At 38.6% G+C, this 16,201-nt stretch overlaps 1 protein-coding gene across 3 annotated transcripts in view; it reads right to left on the bottom strand.

Moving 5' to 3' along the window:
• The window catches only part of ophn1 (oligophrenin 1), a 54,731-nt gene extending 39,471 nt beyond the window's left edge, over positions 1-15,260 (bottom strand). Inside the window, exons 1-7 of one of the 3 annotated variants that reach the window (XM_061962132.2) lie at positions 14,701-15,082; positions 14,404-14,557; positions 8,750-8,845; positions 7,416-7,477; positions 6,992-7,063; positions 2,322-2,423; positions 2,132-2,242 (exon numbers count right to left, since the gene is read on the bottom strand). In XM_061962132.2, coding sequence (XP_061818116.1) covers positions 2,132-2,242; positions 2,322-2,423; positions 6,992-7,063; positions 7,416-7,477; positions 8,750-8,845; positions 14,404-14,557 — 597 coding nt within the window. In that variant the 5' untranslated portion in view covers positions 14,701-15,082. Of the gene's footprint in view, positions 1-2,131; positions 2,243-2,321; positions 2,424-6,991; positions 7,064-7,415; positions 7,478-8,749; positions 8,846-14,403; positions 15,083-15,107 lie in introns of those variants that run through there. The other 2 variants (XM_061962134.2, XM_072913817.1) reach the window with 2 other exon arrangements.
• Between the last annotated feature and the right edge of the window lie 941 nt (positions 15,261-16,201).

Below are 16,201 nucleotides of genomic sequence, written 5' to 3'. Positions count from 1 at the left end.
TCCATATGAGTTGGGGAATTGTGTTAGATGTAGATACAAACAGAATACAATGATTTGCAAATCATTTTCAACCCATATTCAGTTGAATATGCTACAAAGACAACATATTTGATGTTCAAACTGATAAACATTTTTTTTTTTTGCAAATAATCATTAACTTTAGAATTTGATGCCAGCAACACCTGACAAAGAAGTTGGGAAAGGTGGCAATAAATACTGATAAAGTTGAGGAATGCTCATCAAACACTTATTTGGAACATCCCACAGGTGTGCAGGCTAATTGGGAACAGGTAGGTGCCATGATTGGGTATAAAAACAGCTTCCATGAAATGCTCAGTCATTCACAAACAAGGATGGGGCGAGGGTCACAAATGCGTGAGCAAATTGTTGAACAGTTTAAGAAAAACCTTTCTCAACCAGCTATTGCAAGGAATTTAGGGATTTCACCATCTACGGTCCGTAATATGATCAAAAGGTTCAGAGAATCTGGAGAAATCACTGCACGTAAGCAGTTAAGCCCGTGACCTTCGATCCCTCAGGCTGTACTGCATCAACAAGCGACATCAGTGTGTAAAGGATATCACCACATGGGCTCAGGAACACTTCAGAAACCCACTGTCAGGAACTACAGTTGGTCGCTACATCTGTAAGTGCAAGTTAAAACTCTCCTATGCAAGGCGAAAACCGTTTATCAACAACACCCAGAAACGCCGTCGGCTTCGCTGGGCCTGAGCTCATCTAAGATGGACTGATACAAAGTGGAAAAGTGTTCTGTGGTCTGACGAGTCCACATTTCAAATTGTTTTTGGAAACTGTGGACGTCGTGTCCTCCGGACCAAAGAGGAAAAGAACCATCCGGATTGTTATAGGTGCAAAGTTGAAAAGCCAGCATCTGTGATGGTATGGGGGTGTATTAATGCCCAAGACACGGGTAACTTATACATCTGTGAAGACGCCATTAATGCTGAAAGGTACATACAGGTTTTGGAGCAAAATATGTTGCCATCCAAGCAACGTTATCATGGACACCCCTGCTTATTTCAGCAAGACAATGCAAAGCCACGTGTTACATCAACGTGGCTTCATAGTAAAAGAGTGCGGGTACTAGACTTGCCTGCCTGTAGTCCAGACCTGTCTCCCATTGAAAATGTGTGGCGCATTATGAAGCCTAAAATACCACAACAAAGACCCCCGGACTGTTGAAAAACTTAAGCTGTACATCAAGCAAGAATGGGAAAGAATTCCACCTGAGAAGCTTAAAAAATGTGTCTCCTCAGTTCCCAAACGTTTACTGAGTGTTGTTAAAAGGAAAGGCCATGTAACACAGTGGTGAACATGCCCTTTCCCAACTACTTTGGCACGTGTTGCAGCCATGAAATTCTAAGTTAATTATTATTTGCAAAAAAAAAAAAAAAGTGTATGAGTTTGAACATCAAATATCTTGTCTTTGTAGAGCATTCAATTGAATATGGGTTGAAAATGATTTGCAAATCATTGTATTCTGTTTATATTTACATCTAACACCATTTCCCAACTCATATGGAAACGGGGTTTGTATTAGCCGCACCAGACTATACTTCTTTGACAAGGTTCAGGATGTTTGTCACGATTCTTCTTCCTTGTACTTGGTAAACACTTTGAGTTTGAACAATTTTTTAAAGTGGATAATTTTAGTACATTGTTTGATTTACAGTATTTGCCAAATCCATTCCGCGGGGGGGCGCTGGAGCCTATCTCAGCCCGATTATAGCTGAGATAGGCTCCAGCGCCCCCCCGTGACCCCGAAGGGACTAAGCGGTAGGAAATGGATGGATGGGCATTCCATAATTTAGCTGTTAGCGAAGAAAAATCCAAAAATACGTTATTTGTGAAAGATAACATTAGCAGTAAGTAGAGCAGGGATTTAGGAGTGTGCTCTGTTGATATTATCATCGCACATCACACACAAAAAAACTAAAATGCTCAATGCCTGATTTTTTTATCTTCATGTGTGAGGTCTGTTCCAGATTTTTTTTAAATCTAGAAAACATTTATGTGTGTACCAGCCTTAAGGCTCAGTCGCCTCGAATTGATGAGAAGATCTGTGTCCCTTGTGTAGATGTCTGGTTGTGTCAAGTGTGTGTTGACTTACTGGCTCCACCACATCAAACTTCTTCCTGTCTTGGACCTGATGTATCTGGTACACATATTCCACGGAGGACTCATAGAAGTTAACTCGCTCCTTATACAAGATTTCATCAGCCTGTAGTGGGAAAAGACAAATGGAGCAGCATGAAGCAGTCTGCCATGTGGTTCTCCATAACTCCTACAACATCACTGACCTCTTGAAGTTGACTCTCCTTCTTCTTGGCAGAAAGACTCAGGTGTTTGTCCAGCTGGGAGTAATATTTTTCACTCTCCTTCTCAAATTTCTTCCTCTTCTCCTGCACAGCACACAATACATCACATTTTATGTCATGTCAAGATTGTACAAACTCATTTGATGTATTAGTCAGGACTTCAGTGGCTACGTTTATTGACGTTACTTTAGATTGTAGGCACAGGATGTCAACAAAGTGCATCAATCATATTCCATCCATCCATTTATTACAGCTTGTCCCATCTTTTCAAGGGACAATAATAGTCAGCGTACTGCTTATATAGCAGTATAGCAAGGCTGTAATGATAAAGTTATTGTGACCAATATTATCACGGTTATTATTATCACGCTATTGCTAGATGTGCTAAAAAGTTATTTTTTAAGATGGACAAACACTTTTCAAGCGTAAAACTTACGTATATGGAAAATGTCTGCAACTTGTGGAGTAGACAGAAGACAATAAGGAAGCACTTGGTGGTGTTTGTTTATTTATAATTAACTATTACTATAATTAATCATAATTAATTAAGTCATTTGAGTAATTTGAGAGTAAGCTCCGAGTCTGGGTTTTTGCAACACCTGTCTACTTTTAAGTCGGTGCAAAAGGAGTAAAACATCAATACGGAATTTTTCCCCTATTTTTTGGGGTAAAAGGAACACTTAAAACGTTGTTTAAAAAAAATCATAAAATCGCAGGTTGGTTCAAAATGTTGGGGAAAACAAAACTCACAACATTGCAACTTTTGTCGCAACTTTCTGCTAGAAATTCAGGCATTTCAAGCCGCAAAACAATCACATAAAAAGCCTGCAAAATCCTAGAGTGACTGTTTAATACTGGTAATTGTTACAGTACATCCCTACAGTATAAATTTACTATCCACTGAAAAAAGGTCAACATCAGCACACAGCCATTATTGTCTAAGTAGCTGGCAACACAAAGGCGTACACTTCACAGTGAACATGTCTAAATTGTGAGCAACGTGTGAATATTTAGTGTGAGCAACATTGTTATCTAGCACTGCCTTAATCCCCTTGGGCATGGAATTCATCAGAGTTGCACAGGTTGTGACTGGAATCCTCTTCCACTCCTCCATGATGACATCACTGGCAGAACTGGTGGATGTTGGAAACCTAGCACTCTTCCACCTTCTTTAAACTTAAAGGGCTAACAAGTCTGGAGACAGCTTCTTTATTAAGAAACTTGTCATCTTGGCGTGTGTGGGATCGTTATCATGCAGGGAAACTGACATGTGTCCCAATTGCAGAAGGGATCATACCGATTCAGAATATCACAGTGCTGGTTAGAATTCCTTCGTTGAACCACAGCTTCCCAGTGCCAGCAGCACTCGTGCAGCCACAGAATATGACCCTACCGCAACCATGTTTGACTGTAGATAATACACAATTACTCTTATTTTGGTACTCACTTATGATGCCATTTTTTTAGACAAAAATATATGTGTTTGGACTGTGTCAGTGGATAGTTAGTCCATGCAAGCTGTACACTGACTACTCTAAATAAGTAAGTATATCAAACTTTCATTTCTATGGCATTTTCCGTTAAAATTTTCAAACTTTTTAATGCTAGTAATATGTAGTTTTCAGGTGTAGCAAAGCATTGCATCTCAGTAGGAGGCAATACATATTCGTACTGTATTAAAAATTGTATCATACATAAAACTGTATACCTAATTATATGTGAAAACCATTTGTCTGCATCAACAAACCCAACTCATCATTTCCAATGACACACTTTCTTAAATCCAACGCAAGTAGAGCTTTCAGAAATATATTAGTTTAGTATGTCTGTGTTGGCATCTATAGGGAGGACTTTTTGTCAGCAAATTTGATTAATCATATAACAATGTTCTCCTGAGAGGATCTAGTAAACGTACATTCCTTTCGATGGTGGGGTATGCCTCATTACCCTTAATATACGAGTGCAGAAGGAATCACTGGAGGGGAAAGGATTCCAAAGTCTGGGAAAATGAATTACTGGGTTTAAGACAGGGCTACAAATTAAGGTTAAGACCTGCTAAAAAAAAACAGTGGAACTTCTCAAGTACTATTTAGAATTTAACTAAAACACTGAGCAAAATATGCCTCTGAAACTCAAGAAGACTTTATTAGGTTGGACCACCATCAGCAAGCAACAAATGTTTCATTCTAATTGTACATCCGCTTTTTCTTTGGATCTTTGTTGTTTTTTTGACCAGCTCCGAGAAAAGGATTTACGAGAAGAACATCATGACAATAGAAGAATACATACAAGAAAATATATAAAATAGACTCGTGCGGTTTGTCAATGCTTACATACATGTCTAACTTGTCAAAGTTAAAGGATAGTTTTGACTTTTTACTTATTTTTACAAATGAATGACAGATAAGAATGTCAAACTGGTCTTTTAACATTGCCTGTACACTGTACAGGCAATAAATAAATAAATAAATAAATAATAAAGGCTTCGTGAGGGTGAAAATTTGAACCTGGAACAGATTAATTCTACTACCATGAGACGAGTCGCCTGGTATTTATTGTGTACTCTTATAAAACTGTTCTGGATGTCTTATTTAATTGACATATACTTGGCTAATATTATAACTATTTAACGCCCACCCAGGGCTCTGCACTTATCCTTGCACACACCTTTGGAAGTACCAAAGACAAAAAGTAAAAAAATGAGCTGATCGTGCTTTTGCTGCTTTCGCTTTCAAGTTATGGAACTCTCTTCCTTCTGAGTTGAAATCCAGCACAGGGCTAAAAGCTTTTAAAACTCAACTAAAAACTTACTTATTCAGACTGGCTTTTACACGCAATTATAGTTTTTTTTTTTATACAAGTCTCTGTACTGTTTTTATATGAACGTATTTCATTTCTGTTCTCACTTGTTTTTAACTTGTTTGTCCTGCATGATGTTGTAAGGTACTATACAAATAAACTATGATTTACTGACTAACATTTCTGCAAAATATATGATTCATTTCTATGGAAGTATTATTGTAACAAAATTATTTGGAAATGTGTATCTCATTCGTTGCGCGTGTAATCCAATTCGAGTGCGTGTGTACTAATTTGAGTGTCTGTATATCAATCTGAGTGCGTGTATTTTAGATCCGCGTACGTGTGTTTTAAGTTGTCTGTCTGTCCCTAATTAGAAGAAACCCTTGATAGGCTGTCTACTTACACGTGACTTTTGCAACACTTCTGCCGTGTAAAATCTGAGCTTGTGCATCCAGATTCTTGAACGTGTAATACAACTTGTGCGTGCGGCTTCATAAGCGCACGCGTGTAATACAATCTGTGCATGCCTATCTACGATCTGCGAGGAGCAGAAACCCTCTATTGGCTGTCTTTTTACACGTGACTTTTGTAACACTTCTTCCGTGTACGATTTGAGAGCGCGCATCCAGATTCATAGGCGTCTAATACAACTTGCTGAACTGGCCGCATGGATCCAAAATCGCTTGTCACCCAGTACCAACTATTAGTGCTCCACGTGTTTCGGATACACGGCATCCCCACTGATGTGGTGTTTGACAGAGGTCCGCAGTTTTCCTTTGCAATTTGGAAGGCTTTTTGCAAGACCCTAGGTCACTCGTTATTGACCCTGACTAGCTTAACGATTTTTAACACCGTTTCCCAGACAAGCCAGGTAGACCCCCAGGAGGCGTCCGTTGAATTGGGGGCGGGGGCCTTGAACCAATTACGCATGTACCTATTTAGCAATCTGTTCCAGCTGGTTGCTGCCGGAGTGTTGTTCTCAGTTGGTCGCAGTCATTTTCCCACAGGATCGAGTCCTCGTGTTTCTGCATGCCCAGGTCTGCCCAGTTTTCCTAGCGTCCTTATTTTGGTTTTCTTTGAACTTTTTCATTGGCGTGTTTAAGGGAAAGCAGTTTAAATAAACTATTGTTCTGCTTGCCATAACTTCCATATTTTTTTTTTTTTTATAACAAATGCAAATCATCAACATTAAAATTGCACTTTTATAAAAAAATACTTTCCGCTGTTTGTCACCACACAGACCACAGCACCCACACACCACCGCTCTCATGTGCGCTCTATTACAGCAGCCATTAGGAAACCATGTACGGTACGTATATTTAAAGTTCTGGGCACTCCTTGCGGTCCGGATTTTTTTCAATTCGTGTAACCGGTAGTTACACTCATTACACAATTATTTGAAGCAACAGAAGATTAATTTAGAGCTTTTTTAAAAAAAATAAAATGTATTGAATGGCACAGCCCCAGTTAAAACCAGTCTAATGTAGGTGGGTATACAGTATGCTCCAGCGCCCCCCGCGACCCCGAAGGTAATAAGCGGTAGAAAATGGATGGATGGGCATTATCTTTAACTAACTAATTATTATTACTCAATACATTTTCTGTATTATTTTATTTTTGTAATACGCTGAGGGCCAATAAAAATACCAGTTATAGGAAAGTCTTAGCAAATTGTCTTCAAACATCAAATATAAAATGGGGAAATGTCAGTTTTCTTCCTCATGTTGCACGCACGTCTATAGAATAAATAAAGCAGAAGTAGCTCATGACATCCTGTCTATAGCCCGGATTGTACGCTGTACATGCATTTGACTTGAAATCCAATGTGACACAGCCATAGAAACACTTACTTTTGTTAATCCTATTTGCTCCTTTCTGAACTTCTCTAAAGGTTTGATGAGTAGATCTGAAGCATTCTGAACCTAAACATACAAACAAGAAGAGCTTATGTTACAGTTCCATTCCAAATATACACATTCTTTAATAAAGTTGTCGCAATAAGAGTACAAACAAGTGTTTCCCAGGAATTATGCATTTCTTTCAGCACTGTTAAACACGTAACATCAGGTTTACCATTCCCGGACAACCCAGTTAAACCGGATCTGCATCTAGTTGCAACCCATCACATAAATACCATAGCATGACGCATAATGAGTGCACACATTCAGTTTGAAAGTAAGTTTATCAGGCTCGAGGCTGTGTCTGATGAAAATGTGCTTTTCGTAATATCTCCTAAAGCTCAAATAGGACGTGTGGAGGAAGTCGATAACCCACCAGCATCACCCTGTCATGCTCCACTTCCTGTAGGAGTCCCGCAAACTCTTGGAAGGACTGAGCTGAGGAGACAAAAGATCACAGAGGAGAAATAATAATGAAACTCTGCAAAAGCACCTTGAATGAATAATTGAAAACAAAAAGTGAACATGCCTTCACCTTCCATCATACTGATCACATGCATAAATCTGCTAAACACTGTATCAAAAAATCATGACCGATGCTCAGTTTTGACTGAAATGTCAGAGAGGTGTTACCTGAAGGACTGCACTGCATCATACTGAAAGCTTGTCCAATATTGTGGTTACAATATTTAGATACAGGACAGCGTCAAAATATCTCAGACTAACAGTGCAGTTTTACACAGTGTTTCGCATATATTCATTTATTTGGCGGTCCGCTTCGGATAGGGTGGGCACCGGATTCTGTACTATTATAGGCCAGTAAAGGCCACGATCAAATTTCGTCTGTACTAACGGGTATCAATTCATGTAAAACATAACAGTGCCATATTTGATATCTTAATGAGATTTGACATCACGTCGGGTTGCAGACTCAGCCGGCTCAGAAACTTGGCGGGCAACCAAGCACTCAAGCAGCACTCAGAGCGGACTGAGTCACACTGTCTCTAGGTAATGTTGTACATTTCCATGCCAACAAAGCATGTCTGAGTGTTTTGAGAGAAGAGCTGTCTCTCTGCTAATTTTTATGCTTTAAGTTAAGAGAAGAGATGTGAGTTACAAGCAAATATTATCCAAACAGCTGACATTCATCCATGGAAATATGGAAAAGCTGTTGATGGTGAAGCAGCTGGAAAGAGATATTGTAAAAGTCTGCTCTACAAAGTAAATGCTGTACATTAGTATTACTTTACTTCATAACATATACAAATTGCATTGTTTAATACATTATTGCTTATCTAAAAGTAGTTTTTTCTTTAAAATGCATACATATTAAAATGTTGCTGTTTTGACGGGCCAAGCACCAATTAATGGTATTCAAATGAATTTCAATGGGCAACATTATTTTGAGATGTAAGTGTTTTGAGTTAAGAGCTCTGTCACAGACCCAATAAAGCTCATACTGTAAGTTGAAGTACTAATGTATTGCAGTTCTGTGAGAAACACTGCTGCCAATTCCAACCACAATAATACAAATATTGTTCAACCTTTAAACAAGCAAGTCGAACAAAAGTCTATTGTTTGGCACATTTTTTATCCAACTCTTGCACTGGATCTCATTTGATTGCGCAAGGGCTGTAACTATTGTGGTAAACTTATGCAGGATCATGCCTTGAGTTTTGTCCACATCATGACTTTGTGTTTTCCTCTTACCAATGTTAATCTCGTCATCTGTCAGGGACTCGCCTATGATGTCGAACTGGAACACGCTGAGAGTTTGGGAGAACTTCTGTACAGCCACAGAATAACCTATAAAAACACACAAATGATTGCAGTTGTTATTGTCCACAACATGAGGGAATGCTTTTGATTTGTTATTTATTATGATCATCTGAGGCATTGTCAACACTTTGCTGTCAGTACTTGTTGGAGACATTGAGGGGCATTTGAAAAATGCCAGATGGAGTGTTTGTGTACATGCACATTACAATGAAAGATTTAGCACAGGTTTGGATTGAATATACTTGGCATTTGTGCCCCTTTGGCTGCACGTTGCTTTTGTATTTCTCCACTGGAAGGAAAGTCAGTGCAGCAGCCAGTAAATGGCCGTACATTATCCCAGCTACGTCTGGCTTTCATTATCTAAACAAACGAGGGGCTGTTAAATCAATACTGTAAGACATTTTGGCCTCAGGTACTTGGCTCATGGATCCAGTGGCATATTTGAAATCATCTTCTGAATCTTCAAACTTGTAACCCTTTGTTTTACTTGCAGGAAAAATGTGCAGTTTGACATCTGTTTCAGGGATGTACAATACAAGATATACAATATAAATATTGTGAATTTGGCCGACAATAGAGCTTCAAATGCTATCGTTATATCGTGATAATGCATGTTACTGACACATTCTGTCTGTGGCCCACAAAGTCGACAGCGAAAACGCAAACGAAGGCATCTTCAACCCAACGTAGTATCCTCCTAGCGGCTAACATCTCTCCACAGTGCAAAGTCACCTCTAAATAACTTATGCTCGCCTCCATGGCAGAAAATAAACTATGTTTCTTACAAGTATTTTTATCCCTGGAGGTGCGAGGAATTGCTAAACATGCTAAACTACACACTGTAGGAGGATACAATAAATCAAGCTAACCGCAAAGCTAGAACTCTTGAATGTAAACAGAGATCAACGGATCGATACAAATATCGACAGTAACAATACCAAGTTTAGTATCAGTGTATGGTTGATACTACAGTGATTTGATCAATATTTTTTTCTATCACAAAACCGTTTGTTGTTTCTGTTATTGTATACAAACTCAGGAAATAAGTCCCTCCTGGACGCAAGAGGACTTTGAAAGCAAAATCAAATAATTTAAATCAAATTAAAACTAATTAGAACAAATAATACATTTCAATAAATTTGAACCAATAGTAGGAAATAATGTAAATATTTAATCGATATGCATCACCGCCATCCTGTGTTTTTGTCTAATTATAATTGTGATAAAAAACGGATTAATTCAAAGATCTCGAAACTTTTAGGTATCAGTATCAGCTTTGGTATGATCAATACTGCCTCTGTAACTACTTTGTATTGGATTGATAGTCAAATGTGTAATATCGCCTAAAACTAATGTAAAGTAGCTTAACAACAAAATAATAAGTGCTTATTACATTTTAACAGAAGTGTAGATAGAACCATGTTACAGTACATTAGTAAGTACAACCCTTAACAAAAATGATGGAATCATCAAACTTGGAGGATGTTTTTTCCGTTGTTGAATTTTATCCCAAAAAAAGAAGCAAATAACAGGCAGGACACAAAAGTATTGTCATTTCAAAATGCAACTTCCTGGCATTAAGAAACATTAGAAGAAATAAAGAAAATCAAGTGTGTTAGTAACAGTTTAATTTTTACATCAGAGTAGCAAATTATGAAATTAAATTAATTTAATTTAATTAATCACGCAAATCTGAGGACGAAATTATGGAATCATGAAAAACAAAATTAAAAAAACACGACAACGTCACGACAACGTTCCACTAGTATTTTGTTACACCACCTCTGGCTTTTATAACAGCTTGCATTCTCTGATGGACTCTTCATCAATCTCGCTCCAACTTTGTCTGATTGCTGTTGTCAGATCAGCTTTGCAGTTTGGAGTCTTGTCATGGACCATTTTCTTCAATTTCCACCACAAATGTTCAACTGGATTGAAAGCCGGTGTTCTGTCGAATTTGGCTCCTTCCTCAAAAAAAAGCCACAAAAAGCATAACTCGACAGTGGGGTCTATTAGATTACGCCCTAACGTCATATTTGCGGTTGAATTTTGTTTATTTTCACTGAAATCAATAATACTGTTTAAACTTTAAGATACCATTGTTTGCATCAATGAGAACTTTCTCACGCTGTAATTGTCTACATGCTTGCGGGTCAGAAGATACAGTGGAAGAAACATCATTTACTATATGTTGGATCCACTATGGACTGGACTCTCACAATATTATGTCAGACCCACTCGACATCCATTGCATTCGGTCTCCCCTAGGGGGCGGGGGGGGGACACTCACATATGCGGTCCTCTCCAAGGTTTCTCATAGTCATTCACATCGACGTCCCACTGGGGTGAGTTTTTCCTTGCCCTTATGTGGGCTCTGTACCGAGGATGTCGTTGTGGCTTGTGCAGCCCTTTGAGACACTTGTGATTTAGGGCTATATAAATAAACATTGATTGATTGATTGATTTAAAATCACTACTTATTTGTACACGAGGCAGTTGCTTTTGTTCGTTCGAAGCAAATATTTGAGATGGTTGACATTCTTGCGTTTATACCTGCTCAGTGGCCTTGTGGTTAGAGTGTCCGCCCTGAGATCGGTAGGTTGTGAGTTCAAACCCCGGCCGAGTCATACCAAAGACTATAAAAATTAAACCCATTACCTCAGCCACCACTGCTGCTCACTGCTCTCCTCACCTCCCAGGGGGTGGAACAAGGGGATGGGTCAAATACAGAGGGTAATTTCACCACACCATCTGTGTGTGTGTGACTATCAGTGGTACTTCAACTTTATACAATGCGCGCGCATGCTCAGTGGCAGTGGGTTGCAGACATCGACAGAACACAGAACTTTTTGAATGCCATGACATTGACCTTATGTACCGGTATCTTTCTTAAAGAAAAGTTTTTATATTATATATAAAAATAATGTCATCACCCCCAAACATATTTTTGATTGATGAAATAGGAAAAGTGTCAATGTATGCCATTCAATGTAACTTGTGCATTTTTTGAAGATGTAATGACAGCCATCTCCCCACTACCATTACTTGACATGCAGCCACATATCATCAAAGACTGTGGACATTTGCATGTTTTCTTCAGGTGCAATGGCACCAAACAAAATTTCCAGCACCATCACTTCGCCAAATGCATAGCCCATGATTGCTTTTCCTTATCCTATTGGAACCTTGTTTTTTTCTGTTTAGATGTTAATGACGGCTTTTGTTTAGCTTTTCTGTTTTTAAATCTTTTTTGCAGAAGATTCTTAAAACACTCAAGTGCTGTCATAGAGATGATCTTGACTAGCTTTTTGGTTGAAAGTCCTTAAAAACAGCGCTCCTTTAACTCTGACAAGGTAAATGAACCAAAATCAAAAGTCTACTGCAGAGGACGCTGGTTCTCCGGAATATGACTAATAGTAAAGGGAGAAATACAGTCATCCCGGTCCTTAGCTTTCTGGAAATGTGACCCCAAAACAATTAGTTGAATATCGCTGCTGAATCGTGATATACAGTCACGATCAAAAGTTTACATACACTTGTAAAGAACATAATGTCATGGCTGTCTTGAGTTTCTAATCATTTCTACAACTTTTATTTTTTTGTGATAGAGTGATTGGTGCACATACTTGTCGGTCACAAAAAACATTCATGAAGTTTGGTTCTTTTATGAATTTATTATGGGTCAACTGAAAATGTGACCAATTCTGCTGGGTCAAAAGTATACATACAGTAATGGTAATATTTGGTTACATGTCCCTTGGCAAGTTTCACTGCAATAAGGCGCTTTTGGTAGCCATCCACAAGCTTCTGACAAACTTCTGGTTTAATTTTTGACCACTCCTCTTGACAAAATTGGTGCAGTTCGGCCAAATGTGCTAGTTTTCTGACATGGACTTGTTTCTTCAGCATTTTCCACACATTTAAGTCAGGACTTTGGGAAGGCCATTCTAAAACCTTTATTCTAGTCTGATTTAGCCATTCCTTGACCACTTTTGACATGTGTTTGGGGTCATTGTCCTGTTGGAACACCCAACTGCGCCCAAGACCCAACCTCCGGGCTGATGATTTTAGGTTGTCCTGAAGAATTTGGAGGTAATCCTCCTTTTTCATTGTCCCATTGAAAGCACCAGTTCCATTGGCAGCAAAACAGGCCCAGAGCATAATACTACCACCACCATGATTTACGGTAGACCCGGTGTTCCTGGGAATAAAAGCCTCACCTTTTTTCTTCCAAACATATTGCTGGGTATTGTGGCCAAACAGCTACATTTTTGTTTCATCTGACCACAGAACGTTCCTCCAGAAGGTCTTATCTTTGTCCATGTGATGTAAGATGAAACAAAAATTTAGCTGTTTGGCCACAATATCCAGCAATAAGTTTGAGGGAGAAAAGGTGAGGCCTTTAATCCCAGGAACACCATACCTACCGTCAAGCAAGGTGGTGGTAGTATTATGCTCTGGGTCTGTTTTGCTGCCAATGGAACTGGTGCTTTACAGAGAGTAAATGGAACAATTAAAAAGGAGGATTGCCTCAAAATTCTTCAGGACAACCTAAAATCATCAGCCCGGAGGTTGGGTCTTGGGCGCAGTTGGGTGTTCTAACAGGACAGTGACCACAAACCACGTCAAAAGTGGTCAAGTAATGGCTAAATCAGGCTAGAATTAAGGTTTTAGAATGGCCATCCCAAAGTCCTGACTTAAACATGTGGACAATGCTGAAGAAACAAGTCCATGTCTGAAAAGTAACACATTTAGCTGAACTGCACCAATTTAGTCAAGAGGAGTGGTCAAAAATTCAACCAGAAGCTTGTGGATGGCTACCAAAAGCGCCTTATTGCAGAGAAACTTGCCAAGGGACATGTAACCAAATATTAACATTGCTGTATGTATACTTTTGACCCAGCAGATTTGGTCACATTTTCAGTAGACCCAATTCATAAAAGAACCAAACTTCATGAATGTTTTTTGTGAGCAACAAGTATGTGCTCCAATCACTCTATCACAAAAAAATAAGAGTTGTAGAAATTATTGGACACTCAAGACAGCCATGACATTATGTTCTTTACAAGTGTATGTAAACTTTTGATCGCAACTGTATATATGTAACTCATATCACGATATAGATTTTAGGCCATATCGCCCATCCCTAAAATTACTTTAGTGGATGTGTCGGTGCAATAAACAACAAGACATTGCGCTTTGCCAAGTAGTGCACACTGGAACCTCACAAGTGTGTAACACTAACAATGACTGTGTTTGTTTGCCAGGGCAGCAGAATGGTATCTTGGCAAACCAAACAAATAATGTGCTGACCCCAAATGTAGCCATTGTAAGCTTGTTGCCACACTGTAAGCTGCTCTTCTTGACCCACTCAGGCAGAGGGAGCGACATGTGTGCACTATTAATATTATTATTTTCATATAATATATATATATATATATATATATATATATATATATATATATATATATATATATATATATATTAAGAGTGTTTGCTCAGCTCTAGCACCAGCCCAGACTCATCCTGCACACTTTAGCAGCATGAAATATGCCACAAAAAAAAGGTACATCGTGCATGCTTACCTTTTATTGCATTGATCACACTGTTTCCATCCTTTATTAGCTCCTTTAGGAATTTCCGAGTTCTCTCCAGCTCCAATTCATAGCACTTGAGTGTCTCTCTGAAGTCAGGACTGTCCGAGTAGCAGTCGCTGAACTCCAGAGGAGGATGCCCCATCTTGAGGGCAAAAGAGAGACCGAGTTCGGTTCGTACACAGCCGCTGATGTTCAAGTGCTACACGCCGCTCATTGCCGCCCAGCTTGGACAACCATGTTGCCCGTGGGAGCCTGCAATGGCCGCCGGTCACTTAGAAAACTGACCAAGAATAAAAACAGGTAGATGATATGGCTCCAATGCTTCCTTTTCCGTGACTGTCCGGTTTTTTCTCGATTATTAATTACTCAAATGTTTATCGGCTTTTGCCACTTTTCCCGTGTTGTGATGAACCTACCAATAAGAGTGGCGAATATTTTTTCTGGTCACGTCCCATTCCGAAAAGTTTCGCATTATCACGCGTCCTATTTTGACTTCTCTTTTCTAATGTACACTCAAAGTGTTTCTCAAGCCCGTTGAAGAATAAAGATAAACTAAATTAGGTTGAATTTTCGCGGTAGTGTGTAATTTGTATCGTAATGCCACGCATGTTGGCAAGTAGCCTAAGAAAACGCTAAATGGAACGCGACCGGCAGGCCCAGAACTAACACAAAAAAAATATATCTTTACACACCCATGATTTTCTTAAAGGGACCGCTGCCATCCGGGAGTGGAGCCAGCTCCAAACTAACGCAAGCGGCATCACATTTCACACTTTTATATTTTTGACGAATACATTTTAAATTTATACCAAATGTCTGTATGACAACATATATTTATTTTCAGTTTGGTCATAATTTAATACAAAACGGTTTACCGAATACAACGCCACCTGATAGCAAACCGGAAACAACTGTAGAACTAAAACAGGAAACAGTTATTTAAAAAAATAATCTAATTTCATAGTAAAATAAAAAAATTAACTTACAGGTGCAGTCTGTCAATTAATTTTTGTAGTTCATTAGTTCACTACAAACAGAGAATATATTTCTTAAAATCTTCACAATTGTGGTAATTATAGCTTATTGCTAGTATGACCCCCATATTCAGTATCTCACAAAAATGGTCAAACACTTCAATTTTGTAATAAAACTGGTTTGTGCTCTAATCAAAAAATAAACGGTAGAAACTCCCAGAGCCTTTAATTGGTTTCATAGTTTAAACCAAAGTCATAAAATAAAATAACTTCTGCACAACATTCATTTGAGATGCACCTGAAAGTATATAATTCAGTATTAAAAATCTAATTCAATCATAACTAAACATTTTCGTGATTTCCAATTTTTCCTCGTGCAACGTTATTCATTCTAGAAAAGAGATAGATGTTACCAATGTATGAACAAGTACTATTCAGACACAAACAGGCAACATTAGAAATATATTTTTTGCAATAGGATTTTGGTGATGTGCTTTTCTTTCACTAGTGGCTTTCTAACAGTGGAAATCAGTTATGCTTCTTCCGCCACTTTTTCACTAATGTTGAAATGTGCAACAGAAAACATGTGATGTTTTTAATGTAACTAATGTAACAGTCATGGTCTTGCTAAAAGTCAGGAAAAAATAAAGTTGCAATTTACTGTAGCAATGTATAAATGATAATAAATGATAAATGGGTTGTACTTGTATAGCGCTTTTCTACCTTCAAGGTACTCAAAGCGCTTTGACACTACTTCCACATTTACCCATTCACACACCAATGGAGGGAGCTGCCATGCAAGGCGCTAACCA

The sequence above is a fragment of the Nerophis lumbriciformis genome, linkage group LG09 (genome assembly GCF_033978685.3).
Source record: "Nerophis lumbriciformis linkage group LG09, RoL_Nlum_v2.1, whole genome shotgun sequence".
Classification (NCBI taxonomy): Eukaryota; Metazoa; Chordata; class Actinopteri; order Syngnathiformes; family Syngnathidae; genus Nerophis; species Nerophis lumbriciformis.
The sequence above is the reverse complement of the archived record's forward strand: the minus strand, read 5'-3'. Positions and strand labels throughout refer to the sequence as shown.